The sequence below is a fragment of the Melospiza melodia genome, chromosome 3 (assembly GCF_035770615.1).
Source record: "Melospiza melodia melodia isolate bMelMel2 chromosome 3, bMelMel2.pri, whole genome shotgun sequence".
Taxonomy (NCBI): domain Eukaryota; kingdom Metazoa; phylum Chordata; class Aves; order Passeriformes; family Passerellidae; genus Melospiza; species Melospiza melodia.
This window is the reverse complement of record NC_086196.1, coordinates 21,730,226-21,749,644: the sequence shown is the minus strand read 5'-3', so window position 1 is coordinate 21,749,644 and position 19,419 is coordinate 21,730,226. Positions and strand designations below refer to the sequence as shown.

The 19,419-nt window shown below is 46.5% G+C and overlaps 4 protein-coding genes across 4 annotated transcripts; all 4 read right to left on the bottom strand.

Annotated features, from left to right (window-relative positions):
* Window positions 1-2,459: 2,459 nt before the first annotated feature.
* LOC134416683 (taste receptor type 2 member 9-like) lies at window positions 2,460-3,413 on the bottom strand. The gene has a single exon (XM_063153427.1). The coding sequence runs from the start codon at window positions 3,411-3,413 to the stop codon at window positions 2,460-2,462; it is 954 nt and encodes a 317-aa protein (XP_063009497.1).
* Window positions 3,414-7,050: 3,637 nt separating this feature from the next.
* Window positions 7,051-8,004, bottom strand: LOC134416682 (taste receptor type 2 member 9-like). Its single transcript, XM_063153426.1, has one exon. It carries the CDS (start codon window positions 8,002-8,004, stop codon window positions 7,051-7,053), a length of 954 nt encoding a protein of 317 aa, XP_063009496.1.
* A 3,637-nt stretch (window positions 8,005-11,641) lies between these two features.
* On the bottom strand, window positions 11,642-12,595 carry LOC134416680 (taste receptor type 2 member 9-like). The gene has a single exon (XM_063153425.1). It carries the CDS (start codon window positions 12,593-12,595, stop codon window positions 11,642-11,644), a length of 954 nt encoding a protein of 317 aa, XP_063009495.1.
* A 3,637-nt stretch (window positions 12,596-16,232) lies between these two features.
* LOC134416679 (taste receptor type 2 member 9-like) lies at window positions 16,233-17,186 on the bottom strand. The gene has a single exon (XM_063153424.1). It carries the CDS (start codon window positions 17,184-17,186, stop codon window positions 16,233-16,235), a length of 954 nt encoding a protein of 317 aa, XP_063009494.1.
* Between the last annotated feature and the right edge of the window lie 2,233 nt (window positions 17,187-19,419).

The window sequence follows — 19,419 nt, the reverse complement described above, 5'->3', positions numbered from 1 at the left end:
TCTGGATCTTTAAAGCACTTTAATCATGGCACAGTAGCGCAGAAGCAGCTCAAGCTGGGTGCCTCTGAGGAGGTAAGCCAAACAATTGGGTCCCTGGGATTTTGTGTCCTTCCTGTCTATGCACATGATGACTGCAGTGTCTTAAGTGTCCAGTCAGCTGTCTGGTGCCGCAGGTCCCTGTGCTGTGCAAGGCTTGGCACCATGCTTGGGACTCCCTGCACTTCCCCACAACCTGCAGCTCCCTCCTATTGCAGCTGCTGCCTGAGCTGTCTGCACTGAATGTGTTCCTCCACACTGGAACTATTTCACATTTCTCTGTCATGGTGAGTTGTGCTTGGGCAGCTCTCAGACTCCCACTCAGTAACTCCTTGACTCTCACTCTGGAATAGGACAGGGGTGGCAAATAAGATGGAACTGCTCATGACTCAAGATGAAGACTGGGGAATCACTCCCCAGTTATTTTCACAGACAAAGCAGAAATGACACAGGGAAAATCAGTTTAATTTATTGCCTATTGAAAACAGAGTAGGATGATGTAGAACATGCATGAAACTAGCATATTTGATCTTCACCCCCCAGTAATCTCAGGCTCAATTTAACTCATTCAGAGATTCTCTGCTGCCTCCTATCCTCAGGAGCACAGGAAGACAGGGAATGTTGTCAGTTCATAAAAAGTTGTCTCCTTCACTCTTCTCCTGCTCCAGCACGGCTCTCTCCCGTGGCCTGCAGTCCTTCAGGACTTCTGTTTTCCGAGAGGAGCACGATGGTTGCTGATGAGATGAGCAATGTCTGGTGTTGGATCCATTAGGGTGCCTGGAATTGGCTTTTCCCAGCATGAGACAGCCCTGACCTCACCTAGTTGAGAACCCCACAGGCCCCAGCTGCAGCTCCTGGCCCAGACACCCTGTACTTCTGCCTGTGCGTCACTGTGAGATGAAGCTGTGGCTTCATCCCACGCTGCAACTTGCAGAAAACCCACCTTCCTGGGGCTGTAACTGAGCCAGAGTGCACTGGGAAAAGCCAATCTCATCTCCAGGTCAGGGCAGCCCAGGAGAGCAGTCCCACAGAGCAGGCAGTCCTGCCCTTGCAGGCAGTGGGGTGCAGAGGATGCGCAGGGCTGGAGTGGGAAGGGGGCTCTGCACCCCGTGAGCTCCCCGGGGCCGTTCCGGCCTCGCTCTTTGTGGCTCAGTGACCACCTCTGGTGAGTGACAGGGTTCAGTGAGTTCACACTGAGCTATCAGCCACTGCCAGGCCCTGATACAGCCCATGATATATGCCACAGCAGAAGGAAAGGGAAACCAAAATAGAGGGAAACCTATTCATTGCAGCCATTTCATTCTGTGAATACCAAAACATTTGTGGCAGGTCGGCAGTATTGTTATTCCATTTTTGCAGCCAGTCTGTATTCCAGTCTTGCACATTTTTCTGTTCCATTAAGAGTTTAGAAATTTGGAAGAAAAGAAAGACCTTGCAGGTCCTCAGAGATGAAAGTGCCTGGGTGCAGCTCGGTTGAATATCTGAGTATGGGAAATTCAACGTGTAAATCTTGTCATGTTAAATAAGAAGTTTCAGAGTCACAGAATCACAACTAATGCACTTTATTGTAGAAATACAAATTTGGAATTGCTACTAATAAATACACTCACTGGACTAGCTCTAAAAATATTTAGGAAAGAAGAAGAAAATAAGGAAGAGCAATGGGTAATTCATTAAGCTTAACTTCACCTTTAGGTAGGCCTATGAACAGAATTTCACCACGGCGCAATCTGACAAAATCAAAAGCACAAATTGTTACAAAGAGGTGTTCCCTGCATCGGGGAGGAGAGCAAAGCAATCCTGTTGTCCTATCTGCACAGTGGGGTGATAGTCTCATCCTCTGCCAGGGAGGATTTGAAATGCCAGATTGATACTTTTGGGAGAAACGCAGGTGAGGCTGCAGTCAAAACACCTCCTTGCTGCCATGGTGAATGGTGGTGGGCAGCCAGCTGCTGTGGAGGTGAGGGATACCCGGGGTTCTGATTGCAAAGGCTGTGAGTCCTGGGCAGGGGCTGAACACTTAATTAGCATCACTCCCTCTTCCACTGAGCACAGGTAAAGGGGCTCTGTCCAATGATCCATCACCCCACCAGCAGACTCTCATGCCCAAATTAATCCCTTCACCACACAGGGGCTTGCTTAGGCATAGTTCCTACCATCAGGGCTAAATGACTTTGTTCATAACAAAAATGTATCTCAAAGTTTAGCTGAATCTATATATGATAATAATGCAATATGATAATAAAATTTAGCTCACAATAATTTAGCTCAAAGACACTAATGAAGTTGTTGTAACTTGGATGTTGAAGACTGAACGTCAGTATCATCTACACTGCCTGGAGAGCTGCATCCGAAATGAAATTACTTGTTTTCTACAGTAAAAGATCAACATTTTGCATGGGCTCCAGCTTCTCTCTCAGTTCCTACTTCATGAAAAACTCCCACTTCACACAGGAGAGAAACTTCAGCAGTGCTTTTTCCAGCTTGGGATTGCTGAAAATCAGAATAAGGGAATGAACACCTGGAAAAGCATGCAAATATATGTATATAAGTAGTGTCATGATATTATCTTTCTTTGTGTCATAAATTATTGTCAAGATCAAACATACAAAGTTGATGCTGTACATCACTAAGAAGGAGAGGACAGATTTCATGGCTCTGATGTGAGCATCCATGCTGAGGTCCTTCATGGAGTTGGTCTGCATCGTGCGCTTGTGTCTCCAGAGAGAAAAGAGAAGGGAAACAGCAGAAAAGGTGACTACCATGAATGAGGCAGCAAATACAAGCCCAGCAAGAAAATGAAAAGGGAAAAGATGTTTATCCTTCCTGATAGTTACTTCCCAAAAATTTCCTTGGCCGGTTAAAGTGATGTTGTTCTTCTGCAGAGTTTCTTTGAGGACATAGGTGACAATGATCATAGCCAAGGCTAAAATCCCTGTCCCCAACAAGAGCCAGGGCACCATTCTGTCAACTTTTACTTTCAAGTAGATGAAGAAGCTGTTCCTGAAATTAGCAATTTTTATGCAGTAGAAACCACAAAGACAGGCTGAGATCCACAAGTTGGAATAATTAAAAGACGTTGCAAACGATGCAAGGACTTGAAGTATGGTTTGAAAATGAAGAAAATTGGGAAAGATTTTTGACAGGAAGTGGTAAAGCCATGCATCGCATAAAAAGGAAATCCTGGAGCATCCCAGCAGCAGCAAGATCTTCTCATTAGAGTTCAGGGTTTTCTTTTTGACCCAGGCAATGCAAAGCACACAAACGATGAAAGCATTTATCCACATGCCAGCAAACACCTCCAGGGTGATGATGGCCAAAGCCATGGCCCCATAGGAAGTGCCATTGGATTGCTGTGGAGGGTGACAAGCTTCCATGGTGCGAGCTGGGGAGCAGAGCTGTGCTGGCCAAGGGGGCTGTGGCAGCAGAGCCTGAGGCAGGTCAGTGGCTGCTGTTGGTGGAGTGTCAGGGATGGCAAGAGGAGCTTTATAGAGCTGCTGCTGCTGCTGGGGGGGATTTTGGTGCCGCTGCTGTGGGCACAGGGCAGGTGCAGGGATGTAAATGTGCTGGGTATCCCCTTACCCGGGGCCAGTGTCTCTCTTGACTATTTGAATGTTGGTTTGGGGGTGCTGTGCTGGGTGACACAAACAGCGGAGATGTTTTTCTGTGGTGGAGAGTGTTTTGATTTTGATACTGATCCCTGTTTGATCAGTGTCAGGCTTCAGGATCTGGGTTCTTCTGTCCCTTTTTTTGCCTATGATGATCATGCAGAGCCCTGACTGTGCTCAGCAGGTCAGGGGACTCTAAAAAGTGTCCTTTTTAGTCTGAGAGTCTGGGTGCTGCAACGTTCAGCCCACATGCTGGAAAATTGGCATTTATTTTGATGCTTCACAGGCATTGAAATCCATGTTTGTTTCTCAAATGGCATTGCCTTAAGAGTAAGTGAAGAGCCCCCTAGTGGGGCAGGTCATGGGAGCCAAGAAAATAAAGCTGGTACTTTTTGCCAAGTTTATTTTGAAGCATATGGGGGGAAGGGGTAAAAACTGGGACTATTCCCTGTTCCAATCTCATCTGCTTGGGAAAGTGAAGGCTTTCAAAGATGGCACCATGCTGAGTTTCCCCCACACTGCAGTGCCCTAAATCTTCCAAATGATTTAGACCCTGAAAGCTGTGAGGTTTTTCCCAGGCAAGTTGTGTTAAGCTCGGTAGGGCATGGACTGCCTGTGCCCTTTGGGGTAGTACAGGACCTGTCCCATTTGGCCTTGCACATCAGGAGCACAGAAACCAAGGAGATCTCATGTGGTGCTGTGGTGGAAGCAGGAAAAATGAAAGCCCAAGCAGGAACTCTATGGCTGCAGGAAATGAGCCACCAGCATTTTCTCTCTTCCAAATGATGATAGCCATGTTTTCTGTAGGTTATAAGAGCCAGGAGGGTGTTACATGAACATTCATATCACATGCTCCCAATTGCATTGATTTGCCATCATAAAGACTTGGAATGTGACCCAGAGCAGTTTTCCATACTGTGCCAGCACTGGGCTGCCATTCCCATTGCCTTCTGACACCTCTGATGTGTCAGCTTCTCCAGGCTGGGCCCATCCTGCATCTGTCCCCATGGGCTGTGCAGGGTGGCTGTGCTGATGGACACCCTGTCCCCTGCAGTGCCAGCTGAGTGGGGCTGGTGCACAGGAGCAGGATTCAGTGCTGGCTGTCACATTCTCAGGGGTTTCGTGGGGATGGAGGAATGGATGTGCAGCGTGGTTCACTGGGGCTGTGGTGTTTTTTGTGGTGCCATCTGCAGGGTGCTGGGTTTTGCCTGCTGAGTCTTGTGGCATGTGAGGTTGTGAGGGATGGATGTTGCACTGCATGTAGGGAATGAGATGGATCTTCCAGGGCTTTTTTGTGTAATCAATTGTGGCTTTCAGGTTAAAGGATCAAGTGCAGCAGCAGAGGAAGAAGGGATGTGTGGATGTTCCTGCCTTTCAGGGCCTTTCACAGGGGAGATGTGTCCAGCAGAGCTGCTTGCAATCTGCATCTGGACCTGAGCTGCTGGCAGAAGTGACCAATTCAGGTTCTGTTTTGTATTTGCTGACACTATTTCATGTTTCAGCTGCTATGATGGGTTGCCCTAAGGCAGAAGCCAGAACTCCACCGAGCTGGTTTTTCCCTCGCACCCACAGGAAGGGCAGGGGCAAAAAAGAGGCTGGAAAAACTCATGTTTTGAGATAATGGCTGGGGGATCACTCACCATTTACTGTCGTGGACAAAATGTATTTTGACACCAGGAAAATTAATTTAATTCATTTAAATATAGAAAATAATGAGGAAGAAAAGGAAACCTTGATCCCACTCCCTCTGCAACCCATTCATCTGAGGCCAACTTCCCTAATTCATCCCCAGATCCTCCAACTACTCCCCCACAGCAGCACAGGGCCAAGTTGAATAGGGGCTGCAGTCACCTCTTAGCAAGTTGTCTCCTCCACTCCTGATGCCTCAAGTTGCTTCCCCAATCGAGGGCAAAGCCTGTTCGCTGGGTGTTTCACTGAGCCAGAGTGCACTGGGAAAAGCCAATCTCATCTCCAGGTCAGGGCAGCCCAGGAGAGCAGTCCCACAGAGCAGGCAGTCCTGTCCTTGCAGGCAGTGGGGCACAGAGGACACGCAGGGCTGGGGTGGGAAGGGGGCTCTGCACCCCCTGAGCTCCCCGGGGCCGTTCCTGCCTCGCTCTTTGTGGCTCAGTGACCACCTCTGGTGAGTGACAGGGCTCAGCGAGTTCACACTGAGCTATCAGCCACTGCCAGGCCCTGATACAGCCCATAATATATGCCACAGCAGAAGGAAAGGGAAACCAAAATAGAGGGAAACCTATTCATTGCAGCCATTTCATTCTGTGAATACCAAAACATTTGTGGCAGGTCGGCAGTATTGTTACTCCATTTTTTGCAGCCAGTTTGTGTTCCAGTCTTGCACATTTTCCTGCTCCATTAAGAGTTTAGAATTGTGGAAGAAAATAAAGCCCTTGCAGGTCCTCAGAGATGAAAGTGCCTGGGTGCAGCTCAGTTGAATTTCTGAGTATGGGAAATTCAACGTGTAAATCTTGTCATGTTAAATAAGAAGTTTCAGAGTCACAGAATCACAACTAATGCACTTTATTGTAGAAATACAAATTTGGAATTGCTACTAATAAATATACTCACTGGACTAGCTCTAAAACTATTTATGAAAGAAGAAGAAACTAAGGAAGAGTGATGGGTAGTTCATTAAGCTTAACTTCACCTCTAGGTAGGCCTATGAACAGAATTTCACCACGGTGCAATCTGAGAAAATCAAAAGCGCAAATTGTTACAAAGAGGTGTTCCCTGCATCGGGGAGGAGAGCAAAGCAATCCTGTTGTCCTGTCTGCACAGTGGGGTGATAGTCTCATCCTCTGCCAGGGAGGATTTGAAATGCCAGATTGATACTTTTGGGAGAAACGCAGGTGAGGCTGCAGTCAAAACACCTCCTTGCTGCCATGGTGAATGGTGGTGGGCAGCCAGCTGCTGTGGAGGTGAGGGATACCCGGGGTTCTGATTGCAAAGGCTGTGAGTCCTGGGCAGGGGCTGAACACTTAATTAGCATCACTCCCTCTTCCACTGAGCACAGGTAGAGGTAAAGGGGCTCTGTCCAATGATCCATCACCCCACCAGCAGACTCTCATGCCCAAATTAATCCCTTCACCACACAGGGGCTTGCTTAGGCATAGTTCCTACCATCAGGGCTAAATGACTTTGTTCATAACAAAAATATATCTCAAAGTTTAGCTGAATCTATATATTATAATAATGCAATATGATAATAAAATTTAGCTCACAATAATTTAGCTCAAAAGACACTAATGAAGTTGTTGTAACTTGGATGTTGAAGACTGAACGTCAGTATCATCTACACTGCCTGGAGAGCTGCATCCGAAATGAAATTACTTGTTTTCTACAGTAAAAGATCAACATTTTGCATGGGCTCCAGCTTCTCTCTCAGTTCCTACTTCATGAAAAACTCCCACTTCACACAGGAGAGAAACTTCAGCAGTGCTTTTTCCAGCTTGGGATTGCTGAAAATCAGAATAAGGGAATGAACACCTGGAAAAGCATACAAATATATGTATATAAGGAGTGTCATGATATTTTCTTTCTTCGTGGTATAAATTATTGTCAAGATCAAACATACAAAGTTGATGCTGTACATCACTAAGAAGGAGAGGACAGATTTCATGGCTCTGATGTGGGCATCCATGCTGAGGTCCTTCATGGAGTTGGTCTGCATCGTGCGCTTGTGTCTCCAGAGAGAAAAGAGAAGGGAAACAGCAGAAAAGGTGACTACCAGGAATGAAGCCGTTAATACAAGCCCAGCAAGAAAATGAGAAGAGAAAAGATGTTTATCCTTCCTGATAGTTACTTCCCAAAAATTTCCTTGGCCGGTCAAAGTGATGTTGTTCTTCTGCAGAGTTTCACCGAGGACATAGGTGATGATGCTTATAGCCAGGGCAAAAATTTCTGACCCCAACAAGAGCCAGGGCACCATTCTGTCAATTTTTACTTTCAGGTAGATGAAGAAGCTGTTCCTGAAATTGGCAATTTTTATGCAGTAGAAACCACAAAGACAGGCTGAGATCCACAAGTTGGAATAATTAAAAGATGTTCCAATCGATGCAAGGACTTGAAGTATGGTTTGAAAATGAAGCAAATTGGGAAAGATTTTTGACAGGAAGTGGTAAAGCCATGCAAAGCATGAAAAGGAAATCCTGGAGCATCCCAGCAGCAGCAAGATCTTCTCATTAGAGTTCAGGGTTTTCTTTTTGACCCAGGCAATGCAAAGCACACAAACGATGAAAGCATTTATCCACATGCCAGCAAACACCTCCAGGGTGATGATGGCCAAAGCCATGGCCCCATAGGAAGTGCCATTGGATTGCTGTGGAGGGTGACAAGCTTCCATGGTGCGAGCTGGGGAGCAGAGCTGTGCTGGCCAAGGGGGCTGTGGCAGCAGAGCCTGAGGCAGGTCAGTGGCTGCTGTTGGTGGAGTGTCAGGGATGGCAAGAGGAGCTTTATAGAGCTGCTGCTGCTGCTGGGGGGGATTTTGGTGCCGCTGCTGTGGGCACAGGGCAGGTGCAGGGATGTAAATGTGCTGGGTATCCCCTTACCCGGGGCCAGTGTCTCTCTTGACTATTTGAATGTTGGTTTGGGGGTGCTGTGCTGGGTGACACAAACAGCGGAGATGTTTTTCTGCGGTGGAGAGTGTTTTGATTTTGATACTGATCCCTGTTTGATCAGTGTCAGGCTTCAGGATCTGGGTTCTTCTGTCCCTTTTTTTGCCTATGATGATCATGCAGAGCCCTGACTGTGCTCAGCAGGTCAGGGGACTCTAAAAAGTGTCCTTTTTAGTCTGAGAGTCTGGGTGCTGCAACGTTCAGCCCACATGCTGGAAAATTGGCATTTATTTTGATGCTTCACAGGCATTGAAATCCATGTTTGTTTCTCAAATGGCATTGCCTTAAGAGTAAGTGAAGAGCCCCCTAGTGGGGCAGGTCATGGGAGCCAAGAAAATAAAGCTGGTACTTTTTGCCAAGTTTATTTTGAAGCATATGGGGGGAAGGGGTAAAAACTGGGACTATTCCCTGTTCCAATCTCATCTGCTTGGGAAAGTGAAGGCTTTCAAAGATGGCACCATGCTGAGTTTCCCCCACACTGCAGTGCCCTAAATCTTCCAAATGATTTAGACCCTGAAAGCTGTGAGGTTTTTCCCAGGCAAGTTGTGTTAAGCTCGGTAGGGCATGGACTGCCTGTGCCCTTTGGGGTAGTACAGGACCTGTCCCATTTGGCCTTGCACATCAGGAGCACAGAAACCAAGGAGATCTCATGTGGTGCTGTGGTGGAAGCAGGAAAAATGAAAGCCCAAGCAGGAACTCTATGGCTGCAGGAAATGAGCCACCAGCATTTTCTCTCTTCCAAATGATGATAGCCATGTTTTCTGTAGGATATAAGAGCCAGGAGGGTGTTACATGAACATTCATATCACATGCTCCCAATTGCATTGATTTGCCATCATAAAGACTTGGAATGTGACCCAGAGCAGTTTTCCATACTGTGCCAGCACTGGGCTGCCATTCCCATTGCCTTCTGACACCTCTGATGTGTCAGCTTCTCCAGGCTGGGCCCATCCTGCATCTGTCCCCATGGGCTGTGCAGGGTGGCTGTGCTGATGGACACCCTGTCCCCTGCAGTGCCAGCTGAGTGGGGCTGGTGCACAGGAGCAGGATTCAGTGCTGGCTGTCACATTCTCAGGGGTTTCGTGGGGATGGAGGAATGGATGTGCAGCGTGGTTCACTGGGGCTGTGGTGTTTTTTGTGGTGCCATCTGCAGGGTGCTGGGTTTTGCCTGCTGAGTCTTGTGGCATGTGAGGTTGTGAGGGATGGATGTTGCACTGCATGTAGGGAATGAGATGGATCTTCCAGGGCTTTTTTGTGTAATCAATTGTGGCTTTCAGGTTAAAGGATCAAGTGCAGCAGCAGAGGAAGAAGGGATGTGTGGATGTTCCTGCCTTTCAGGGCCTTTCACAGGGGAGATGTGTCCAGCAGAGCTGCTTGCAATCTGCATCTGGACCTGAGCTGCTGGCAGAAGTGACCAATTCAGGTTCTGTTTTGTATTTGCTGACACTATTTCATGTTTCAGCTGCTATGATGGGTTGCCCTAAGGCAGAAGCCAGAACTCCACCGAGCTGGTTTTTCCCTCGCACCCACAGGAAGGGCAGGGGCAAAAAAGAGGCTGGAAAAACTCATGTTTTGAGATAATGGCTGGGGGATCACTCACCATTTACTGTCGTGGACAAAATGTATTTTGACACCAGGAAAATTAATTTAATTCATTTAAATATAGAAAATAATGAGGAAGAAAAGGAAACCTTGATCCCACTCCCTCTGCAACCCATTCATCTGAGGCCAACTTCCCTAATTCATCCCCAGATCCTCCAACTACTCCCCCACAGCAGCACAGGGCCAAGTTGAATAGGGGCTGCAGTCACCTCTTAGCAAGTTGTCTCCTCCACTCCTGATGCCTCAAGTTGCTTCCCCAATCGAGGGCAAAGCCTGTTCGCTGGGTGTTTCACTGAGCCAGAGTGCACTGGGAAAAGCCAATCTCATCTCCAGGTCAGGGCAGCCCAGGAGAGCAGTCCCACAGAGCAGGCAGTCCTGTCCTTGCAGGCAGTGGGGCACAGAGGACACGCAGGGCTGGGGTGGGAAGGGGGCTCTGCACCCCCTGAGCTCCCCGGGGCCGTTCCTGCCTCGCTCTTTGTGGCTCAGTGACCACCTCTGGTGAGTGACAGGGCTCAGCGAGTTCACACTGAGCTATCAGCCACTGCCAGGCCCTGATACAGCCCATAATATATGCCACAGCAGAAGGAAAGGGAAACCAAAATAGAGGGAAACCTATTCATTGCAGCCATTTCATTCTGTGAATACCAAAACATTTGTGGCAGGTCGGCAGTATTGTTACTCCATTTTTTGCAGCCAGTTTGTGTTCCAGTCTTGCACATTTTCCTGCTCCATTAAGAGTTTAGAATTGTGGAAGAAAATAAAGCCCTTGCAGGTCCTCAGAGATGAAAGTGCCTGGGTGCAGCTCAGTTGAATTTCTGAGTATGGGAAATTCAACGTGTAAATCTTGTCATGTTAAATAAGAAGTTTCAGAGTCACAGAATCACAACTAATGCACTTTATTGTAGAAATACAAATTTGGAATTGCTACTAATAAATATACTCACTGGACTAGCTCTAAAACTATTTATGAAAGAAGAAGAAACTAAGGAAGAGTGATGGGTAGTTCATTAAGCTTAACTTCACCTCTAGGTAGGCCTATGAACAGAATTTCACCACGGTGCAATCTGAGAAAATCAAAAGCGCAAATTGTTACAAAGAGGTGTTCCCTGCATCGGGGAGGAGAGCAAAGCAATCCTGTTGTCCTGTCTGCACAGTGGGGTGATAGTCTCATCCTCTGCCAGGGAGGATTTGAAATGCCAGATTGATACTTTTGGGAGAAACGCAGGTGAGGCTGCAGTCAAAACACCTCCTTGCTGCCATGGTGAATGGTGGTGGGCAGCCAGCTGCTGTGGAGGTGAGGGATACCCGGGGTTCTGATTGCAAAGGCTGTGAGTCCTGGGCAGGGGCTGAACACTTAATTAGCATCACTCCCTCTTCCACTGAGCACAGGTAGAGGTAAAGGGGCTCTGTCCAATGATCCATCACCCCACCAGCAGACTCTCATGCCCAAATTAATCCCTTCACCACACAGGGGCTTGCTTAGGCATAGTTCCTACCATCAGGGCTAAATGACTTTGTTCATAACAAAAATATATCTCAAAGTTTAGCTGAATCTATATATTATAATAATGCAATATGATAATAAAATTTAGCTCACAATAATTTAGCTCAAAAGACACTAATGAAGTTGTTGTAACTTGGATGTTGAAGACTGAACGTCAGTATCATCTACACTGCCTGGAGAGCTGCATCCGAAATGAAATTACTTGTTTTCTACAGTAAAAGATCAACATTTTGCATGGGCTCCAGCTTCTCTCTCAGTTCCTACTTCATGAAAAACTCCCACTTCACACAGGAGAGAAACTTCAGCAGTGCTTTTTCCAGCTTGGGATTGCTGAAAATCAGAATAAGGGAATGAACACCTGGAAAAGCATACAAATATATGTATATAAGGAGTGTCATGATATTTTCTTTCTTCGTGGTATAAATTATTGTCAAGATCAAACATACAAAGTTGATGCTGTACATCACTAAGAAGGAGAGGACAGATTTCATGGCTCTGATGTGGGCATCCATGCTGAGGTCCTTCATGGAGTTGGTCTGCATCGTGCGCTTGTGTCTCCAGAGAGAAAAGAGAAGGGAAACAGCAGAAAAGGTGACTACCAGGAATGAAGCCGTTAATACAAGCCCAGCAAGAAAATGAGAAGAGAAAAGATGTTTATCCTTCCTGATAGTTACTTCCCAAAAATTTCCTTGGCCGGTCAAAGTGATGTTGTTCTTCTGCAGAGTTTCACCGAGGACATAGGTGATGATGCTTATAGCCAGGGCAAAAATTTCTGACCCCAACAAGAGCCAGGGCACCATTCTGTCAATTTTTACTTTCAGGTAGATGAAGAAGCTGTTCCTGAAATTGGCAATTTTTATGCAGTAGAAACCACAAAGACAGGCTGAGATCCACAAGTTGGAATAATTAAAAGATGTTCCAATCGATGCAAGGACTTGAAGTATGGTTTGAAAATGAAGCAAATTGGGAAAGATTTTTGACAGGAAGTGGTAAAGCCATGCAAAGCATGAAAAGGAAATCCTGGAGCATCCCAGCAGCAGCAAGATCTTCTCATTAGAGTTCAGGGTTTTCTTTTTGACCCAGGCAATGCAAAGCACACAAACGATGAAAGCATTTATCCACATGCCAGCAAACACCTCCAGGGTGATGATGGCCAAAGCCATGGCCCCATAGGAAGTGCCATTGGATTGCTGTGGAGGGTGACAAGCTTCCATGGTGCGAGCTGGGGAGCAGAGCTGTGCTGGCCAAGGGGGCTGTGGCAGCAGAGCCTGAGGCAGGTCAGTGGCTGCTGTTGGTGGAGTGTCAGGGATGGCAAGAGGAGCTTTATAGAGCTGCTGCTGCTGCTGGGGGGGATTTTGGTGCCGCTGCTGTGGGCACAGGGCAGGTGCAGGGATGTAAATGTGCTGGGTATCCCCTTACCCGGGGCCAGTGTCTCTCTTGACTATTTGAATGTTGGTTTGGGGGTGCTGTGCTGGGTGACACAAACAGCGGAGATGTTTTTCTGCGGTGGAGAGTGTTTTGATTTTGATACTGATCCCTGTTTGATCAGTGTCAGGCTTCAGGATCTGGGTTCTTCTGTCCCTTTTTTTGCCTATGATGATCATGCAGAGCCCTGACTGTGCTCAGCAGGTCAGGGGACTCTAAAAAGTGTCCTTTTTAGTCTGAGAGTCTGGGTGCTGCAACGTTCAGCCCACATGCTGGAAAATTGGCATTTATTTTGATGCTTCACAGGCATTGAAATCCATGTTTGTTTCTCAAATGGCATTGCCTTAAGAGTAAGTGAAGAGCCCCCTAGTGGGGCAGGTCATGGGAGCCAAGAAAATAAAGCTGGTACTTTTTGCCAAGTTTATTTTGAAGCATATGGGGGGAAGGGGTAAAAACTGGGACTATTCCCTGTTCCAATCTCATCTGCTTGGGAAAGTGAAGGCTTTCAAAGATGGCACCATGCTGAGTTTCCCCCACACTGCAGTGCCCTAAATCTTCCAAATGATTTAGACCCTGAAAGCTGTGAGGTTTTTCCCAGGCAAGTTGTGTTAAGCTCGGTAGGGCATGGACTGCCTGTGCCCTTTGGGGTAGTACAGGACCTGTCCCATTTGGCCTTGCACATCAGGAGCACAGAAACCAAGGAGATCTCATGTGGTGCTGTGGTGGAAGCAGGAAAAATGAAAGCCCAAGCAGGAACTCTATGGCTGCAGGAAATGAGCCACCAGCATTTTCTCTCTTCCAAATGATGATAGCCATGTTTTCTGTAGGATATAAGAGCCAGGAGGGTGTTACATGAACATTCATATCACATGCTCCCAATTGCATTGATTTGCCATCATAAAGACTTGGAATGTGACCCAGAGCAGTTTTCCATACTGTGCCAGCACTGGGCTGCCATTCCCATTGCCTTCTGACACCTCTGATGTGTCAGCTTCTCCAGGCTGGGCCCATCCTGCATCTGTCCCCATGGGCTGTGCAGGGTGGCTGTGCTGATGGACACCCTGTCCCCTGCAGTGCCAGCTGAGTGGGGCTGGTGCACAGGAGCAGGATTCAGTGCTGGCTGTCACATTCTCAGGGGTTTCGTGGGGATGGAGGAATGGATGTGCAGCGTGGTTCACTGGGGCTGTGGTGTTTTTTGTGGTGCCATCTGCAAGGTGCTGGGTTTTGCCTGCTGAGTCTTGTGGCATGTGAGGTTGTGAGGGATGGATGTTGCACTGCATGTAGGGAATGAGATGGATCTTCCAGGGCTTTTTTGTGTAATCAATTGTGGCTTTCAGGTTAAAGGATCAAGTGCAGCAGCAGAGGAAGAAGGGATGTGTGGATGTTCCTGCCTTTCAGGGCCTTTCACAGGGGAGATGTGTCCAGCAGAGCTGCTTGCAATCTGCATCTGGACCTGAGCTGCTGGCAGAAGTGACCAATTCAGGTTCTGTTTTGTATTTGCTGACACTATTTCATGTTTCAGCTGCTATGATGGGTTGCCCTAAGGCAGAAGCCAGAACTCCACCGAGCTGGTTTTTCCCTCGCACCCACAGGAAGGGCAGGGGCAAAAAAGAGGCTGGAAAAACTCATGTTTTGAGATAATGGCTGGGGGATCACTCACCATTTACTGTCGTGGACAAAATGTATTTTGACACCAGGAAAATTAATTTAATTCATTTAAATATAGAAAATAATGAGGAAGAAAAGGAAACCTTGATCCCACTCCCTCTACAACCCATTCATCTGAGGCCAACTTCCCTAATTCATCCCCAGATCCTCCAACTACTCCCCCACAGCAGCACAGGGCCAAGTTGAATAGGGGCTGCAGTCACCTCTTAGCAAGTTGTCTCCTCCACTCCTGATGCCTCAAGTTGCTTCCCCAATCGAGGGCAAAGCCTGTTCGCTGGGTGTTTCACTGAGCCAGAGTGCACTGGGAAAAGCCAATCTCATCTCCAGGTCAGAGCAGCCCAGGAGAGCAGTCCCACAGAGCAGGCAGTCCTGTCCTTGCAGGCAGTGGGGCACAGAGGACACGCAGGGCTGGGGTGGGAAGGGGGCTCTGCACCCCGTGAGCTCCCCGGGGCCGTTCCGGCCTCGCTCTTTGTGGCTCAGTGACCACCTCTGGTGAGTGACAGGGCTCAGTGAGTTCACACTGAGCTATCAGCCACTGCCAGGCCCTGATACAGCCCATAATATATGCCACAGCAGAAGGAAAGGGAAACCAAAATAGAGGGAAACCTATTCATTGCAGCCATTTCATTCTGTGAATACCAAAACATTTGTGGCAGGTCGGCAGTATTGTTACTCCATTTTTTGCAGCCAGTTTGTGTTCCAGTCTTGCACATTTTCCTGCTCCATTAAGAGTTTAGAATTGTGGAAGAAAATAAAGCCCTTGCAGGTCCTCAGAGATGAAAGTGCCTGGGTGCAGCTCAGTTGAATTTCTGATTCTGGGAAATTCAACGTGTAAATCTTGTCATGTTAAATAAGAAGTTTCAGAGTCACAGAATCACAACTAATGCACTTTATTGTAGAAATACAAATTTGGAATTGCTACTAATAAATACACTCACTGGACTAGCTCTAAAACTATTTATGAAAGAAGAAGAAACTAAGGAAGAGTGATGGGTAGTTCATTAAGCTTAACTTCACCACTAGGTAGGCCTATGAATAGAATTTCACCACGGTGCAATCTGAGAAAATCAAAAGCGCAAATTGTTACAAAGAGGTGTTCCCTGCATCGGGGAGGAGAGCAAAGCAATCCTGTTGTCCTGTCTGCACAGTGGGGTGATAGTCTCATCCTCTGCCAGGGAGGATTTGAAATGCCAGATTGATACTTTTGGGAGAAACGCAGGTGAGGCTGCAGTCAAAACACCTCCTTGCTGCCATGGTGAATGGTGGTGGGCAGCCAGCTGCTGTGGAGGTGAGGGATACCCGGGGTTCTGATTGCAAAGGCTGTGAGTCCTGGGCAGGGGCTGAACACTTAATTAGCATCACTCCCTCTTCCACTGAGCCCAGGTAGAGGTAAAGGGGCTCTGCCCAATGATCCATCACCCCACCAGCAGACTCTCATGCCCAAATTAATCCCTTCACCACACAGGGGCTTGCTTTGGCATCGTTCCTACCATCAGGGCTAAATGACTTTGTTTGTAACAAAAATGTATCTCAAAGTTTCACTGAATCTAAATATGATAATAATGCAATATGATAATAGAATTTAGCTCACAATAATTTAGCTCAAAAGACACAAATGAAGTTGTTGTAACTTGGATGTTGAAGTGTGAACATCAGTATCATCTACACTGCCTGGAGAGCTGCATCCGAAATGAAATTACTTGTTTTCTACAGTAAAAGATCAACATTTTGCATGGGCTCCAGCTTCTCTCTCAGTTCCTACTTCATGAAAAACTCCCACTTCACACAGGAGAGAAACTTCAGCAGTGCTTTTTCCAGCTTGGGATTGCTGAAAATCAGAATAAGGGAATGAACACATGGAAAAGCATGCAAATATATGTATATAAGTAGTGTCATGATATTATCCTTGTTTGTGTCATAAATTATTGTCAAGATCAAAAATACAAAGTTGATGCTGTACATCACTAAGAAGGAGAGGACAGATTTCATGGCTCTGATGTGAGCATCCATGCTGAGGTCCTTCATGGAGTTGGTCTGCATCGTGCGCTTGTGTCTCCAGAGAGAAAAGAGAAGGGAAACAGCAGAAAAGGTGACTACCATGAATGGGGCAGCAAATACAAGGCCAGAAAGAAAATGAAAAGGGAAAAGATGTTTATCCTTCCTGGTAGTTGCTTCCCAAAAATTTTCTTGGCCTGTCAAAGTGATGTTGTTCTTCTGCAGAGTTTCACCGAGGACATAGGTGATGATGTTTATAGCCAAGGCAAAAATCCCTGTCCCCAACAAGAGCCAGGGCACCATTCTGTCAATTTTTACTTTCAGGTAGATGAAGAAGCTGTTCCTGAAATTGGCAATTTTTATGCAGTAGAAACCACAAAGACAGGCTGAGATCCACAAGTTGGAATAATTAAAAGATGTTCCAAACGATGCAAGGACTTGAAGTATGGTTTGACAATGAAGCAAATTGGGAAAAATTTTTGACAGGAAGTGGTAAAGCCATGCAAAGCATGAAAAGGAAATCCTGGAGCATCCCAGCAGCAGCAAGATCTTCTCATTAGAGTTCAGGGTTTTCTTTTTGACCCAGGCAACGCAAAGCACACAAACGATGAAAGCATTTATCCACATGCCAGCAAACACCTCCAGGGTGATGATGGCCAAAGCCATGGCCCCATAGGAAGTGCCATTGGATTGCTGTGGAGGGTGACAAGCTTCCATGGTGCGAGCTGGGGAGCAGAGCTGTGCTGGCCAAGGGGGCTGTGGCAGCAGAGCCTGAGGCAGGTCAGTGGCTGCTGTTGGTGGAGTGTCAGGGATGGCAAGAGGAGCTTTATAGAGCTGCTGCTGCTGCTGGGGGGGATTTTGGTGCCGCTGCTGTGGGCACAGGGCAGGTGCAGGGATGTAAATGTGCTGGGTATCCCCTTACCCGGGGCCAGTGTCTCTCTTGACTATTTGAATGTTGGTTTGGGGGTGCTGTGCTGGGTGACACAAACAGCGGAGATGTTTTTCTGCGGTGGAGAGTGTTTTGATTTTGATACTGATCCCTGTTTGATCAGTGTCAGGCTTCAGGATCTGGGTTCTTCTGTCCCTTTTTTTGCCTAGGATGATCGCTCAGCGTGGGGTTAGCACTGCGCAAAGCACATCCATGGCTGTGAGATGAGTGATCAAGTCCGGGAATCCTATTGTGAAAAACATTCATATTGATCTGCTCTATCCTTTGTGTCTTTTCCTACCAGTCTGAGCTCAGTACAGGCCAAGGGAATATGTAGATATTTTTTACATAAAGTCGTTCAAGGCATTATCATTGTTGCCATCTGATTTTAGACACTATTTTAAGTTTTGATTTATACAAGATTAAAAATTAATAGTATATTCCTTTTTAAATCTGTCCTGTATTTTGTTTTACTGGCCCTGAGCTCCAAGTTGACAATATTTCAGATTACATTATAACATGCAATAAAATTTTCGAGTGGTACCTGAACAATGCCCTGAATGTCCAAAAGCCTGCTTGTTTTTCTCAGCACTATCAGTTTATCTAATAAAATATTATCTTTCTATGACCTTTGCCAAAATTACTCCTGTCAGGGAATTTTGCTAACTGCCTTCTGCTCTTTCATTCAGGCAGATATTTATTTATGTGCTCCTATTTTTAATGTACACCTATTCATTTTTTCTATCTAGAATCGTAGATATTTATAATACTTTAAAAGCAGAGCAACTGCTGTTGTTATCCTCTGCTGTGTATTTGACATCTGAATACTGGAGCTGTAGGCATTTGACAAGTTAAGTCTTGTGTTGATTTCAAGCCCTGCAAATCAAAAATAGACTTATCTAAAAACTGGGAAGGTTCATGGGTAATTTTTTTATTAAAATGTGGTTGGTGCCACTTTGGTATACCAGTTTTTCCAACTCAGGAGACATTTGTTTTCGTAGGACATAAATTTCACCACATTTCTCTGTCTGAGTTTTTCTGTGTTACAGTGGAGTTAAAACCAGTGCAAGCAGATTAACAAAAGGTATTATCTGCATTTAGTGACACCAGGTAGTGCCTGTGTCTAGGAATCCAGGGTGGATCTGGATTGGGCGTGGGAATACTGATGCACAGCAATTTTTGCCACTTCATACAATGCGGAGTAAGAGACCAAAAGGCACCTGCTGTACTTCCCAGAGTGGAAGAGCAGCAGCTTTTCCCATCACCAAGTTCTTCCCACAACTGCAGCCAATGGAATAATGTGCATGCATTTGCCCTCCAGGGAGGACAAAATGCAACTGGTGCTGGAGTCCCTCTGCTGCGGAGACAGGCTGAGAGGTGGGGCTGCTCAGCCTGGAGAAGAGAGAGCTCCAGGGAGACCTTAGAGACTAGCACAGTGCCTAAAAGGCATCCAAGAGACTCCCTGTATATATCTGTGAAAGCAAATATATGCTCTCAGAATGACTTATCTTTAGACATCTGCTTTAGGTTCTTGAGTTGAAAAGTTAAGGGTACTAAAACCAAGTGGTTTTCAGACAGTTCTGCTTTTGCTTCATTTTTTTTGCTTCCTTTCTCACATCCACTGCCAAACATGTGGAAATATGGCCTTGGTGCTGTGTTTTGACTCTCTTTGCTTGCCTGTGAAAACAGCCTTGACGTGCTGTATCTTGAGACATGCTTATTTTGCTAGTAGTATGTCCTGTTCAGCTTAGGTGTCAGCCACAATTCTTCCTAAAAGAAAGTGTTGAAGAACATTCATTTATGTTAGGTGAAGGATTAGTGCTCTGGGGCCCTTCTTCTCTAAACAAGAAAAGATCTCTGTACTTTTTCCTCTGCAATGTTATCTCTTATGAATAGATTCCTACTTTGATTTGTTTAGGGAAAAAATGTTGCTTAGCTTGAAGGGCTGACTTCTTTCTAGGACAGGTCCATTTCCTACTCAAAACCTACTTACTCAAGCTCTCTGCCTGGGCTGTGGGTAGC

What these genes read in the sequence shown, in the direction of transcription:
- LOC134416683 (XM_063153427.1), bottom strand. Translation starts at nt 3,413, where the DNA reads ATGGAAGCTTGTCACCCTCCACAGCAATCCAATGGCACTTCCTATGGG.
- LOC134416682 (XM_063153426.1), bottom strand. Translation starts at nt 8,004, where the DNA reads ATGGAAGCTTGTCACCCTCCACAGCAATCCAATGGCACTTCCTATGGG.
- LOC134416680 (XM_063153425.1), bottom strand. Translation starts at nt 12,595, where the DNA reads ATGGAAGCTTGTCACCCTCCACAGCAATCCAATGGCACTTCCTATGGG.
- LOC134416679 (XM_063153424.1), bottom strand. Translation starts at nt 17,186, where the DNA reads ATGGAAGCTTGTCACCCTCCACAGCAATCCAATGGCACTTCCTATGGG.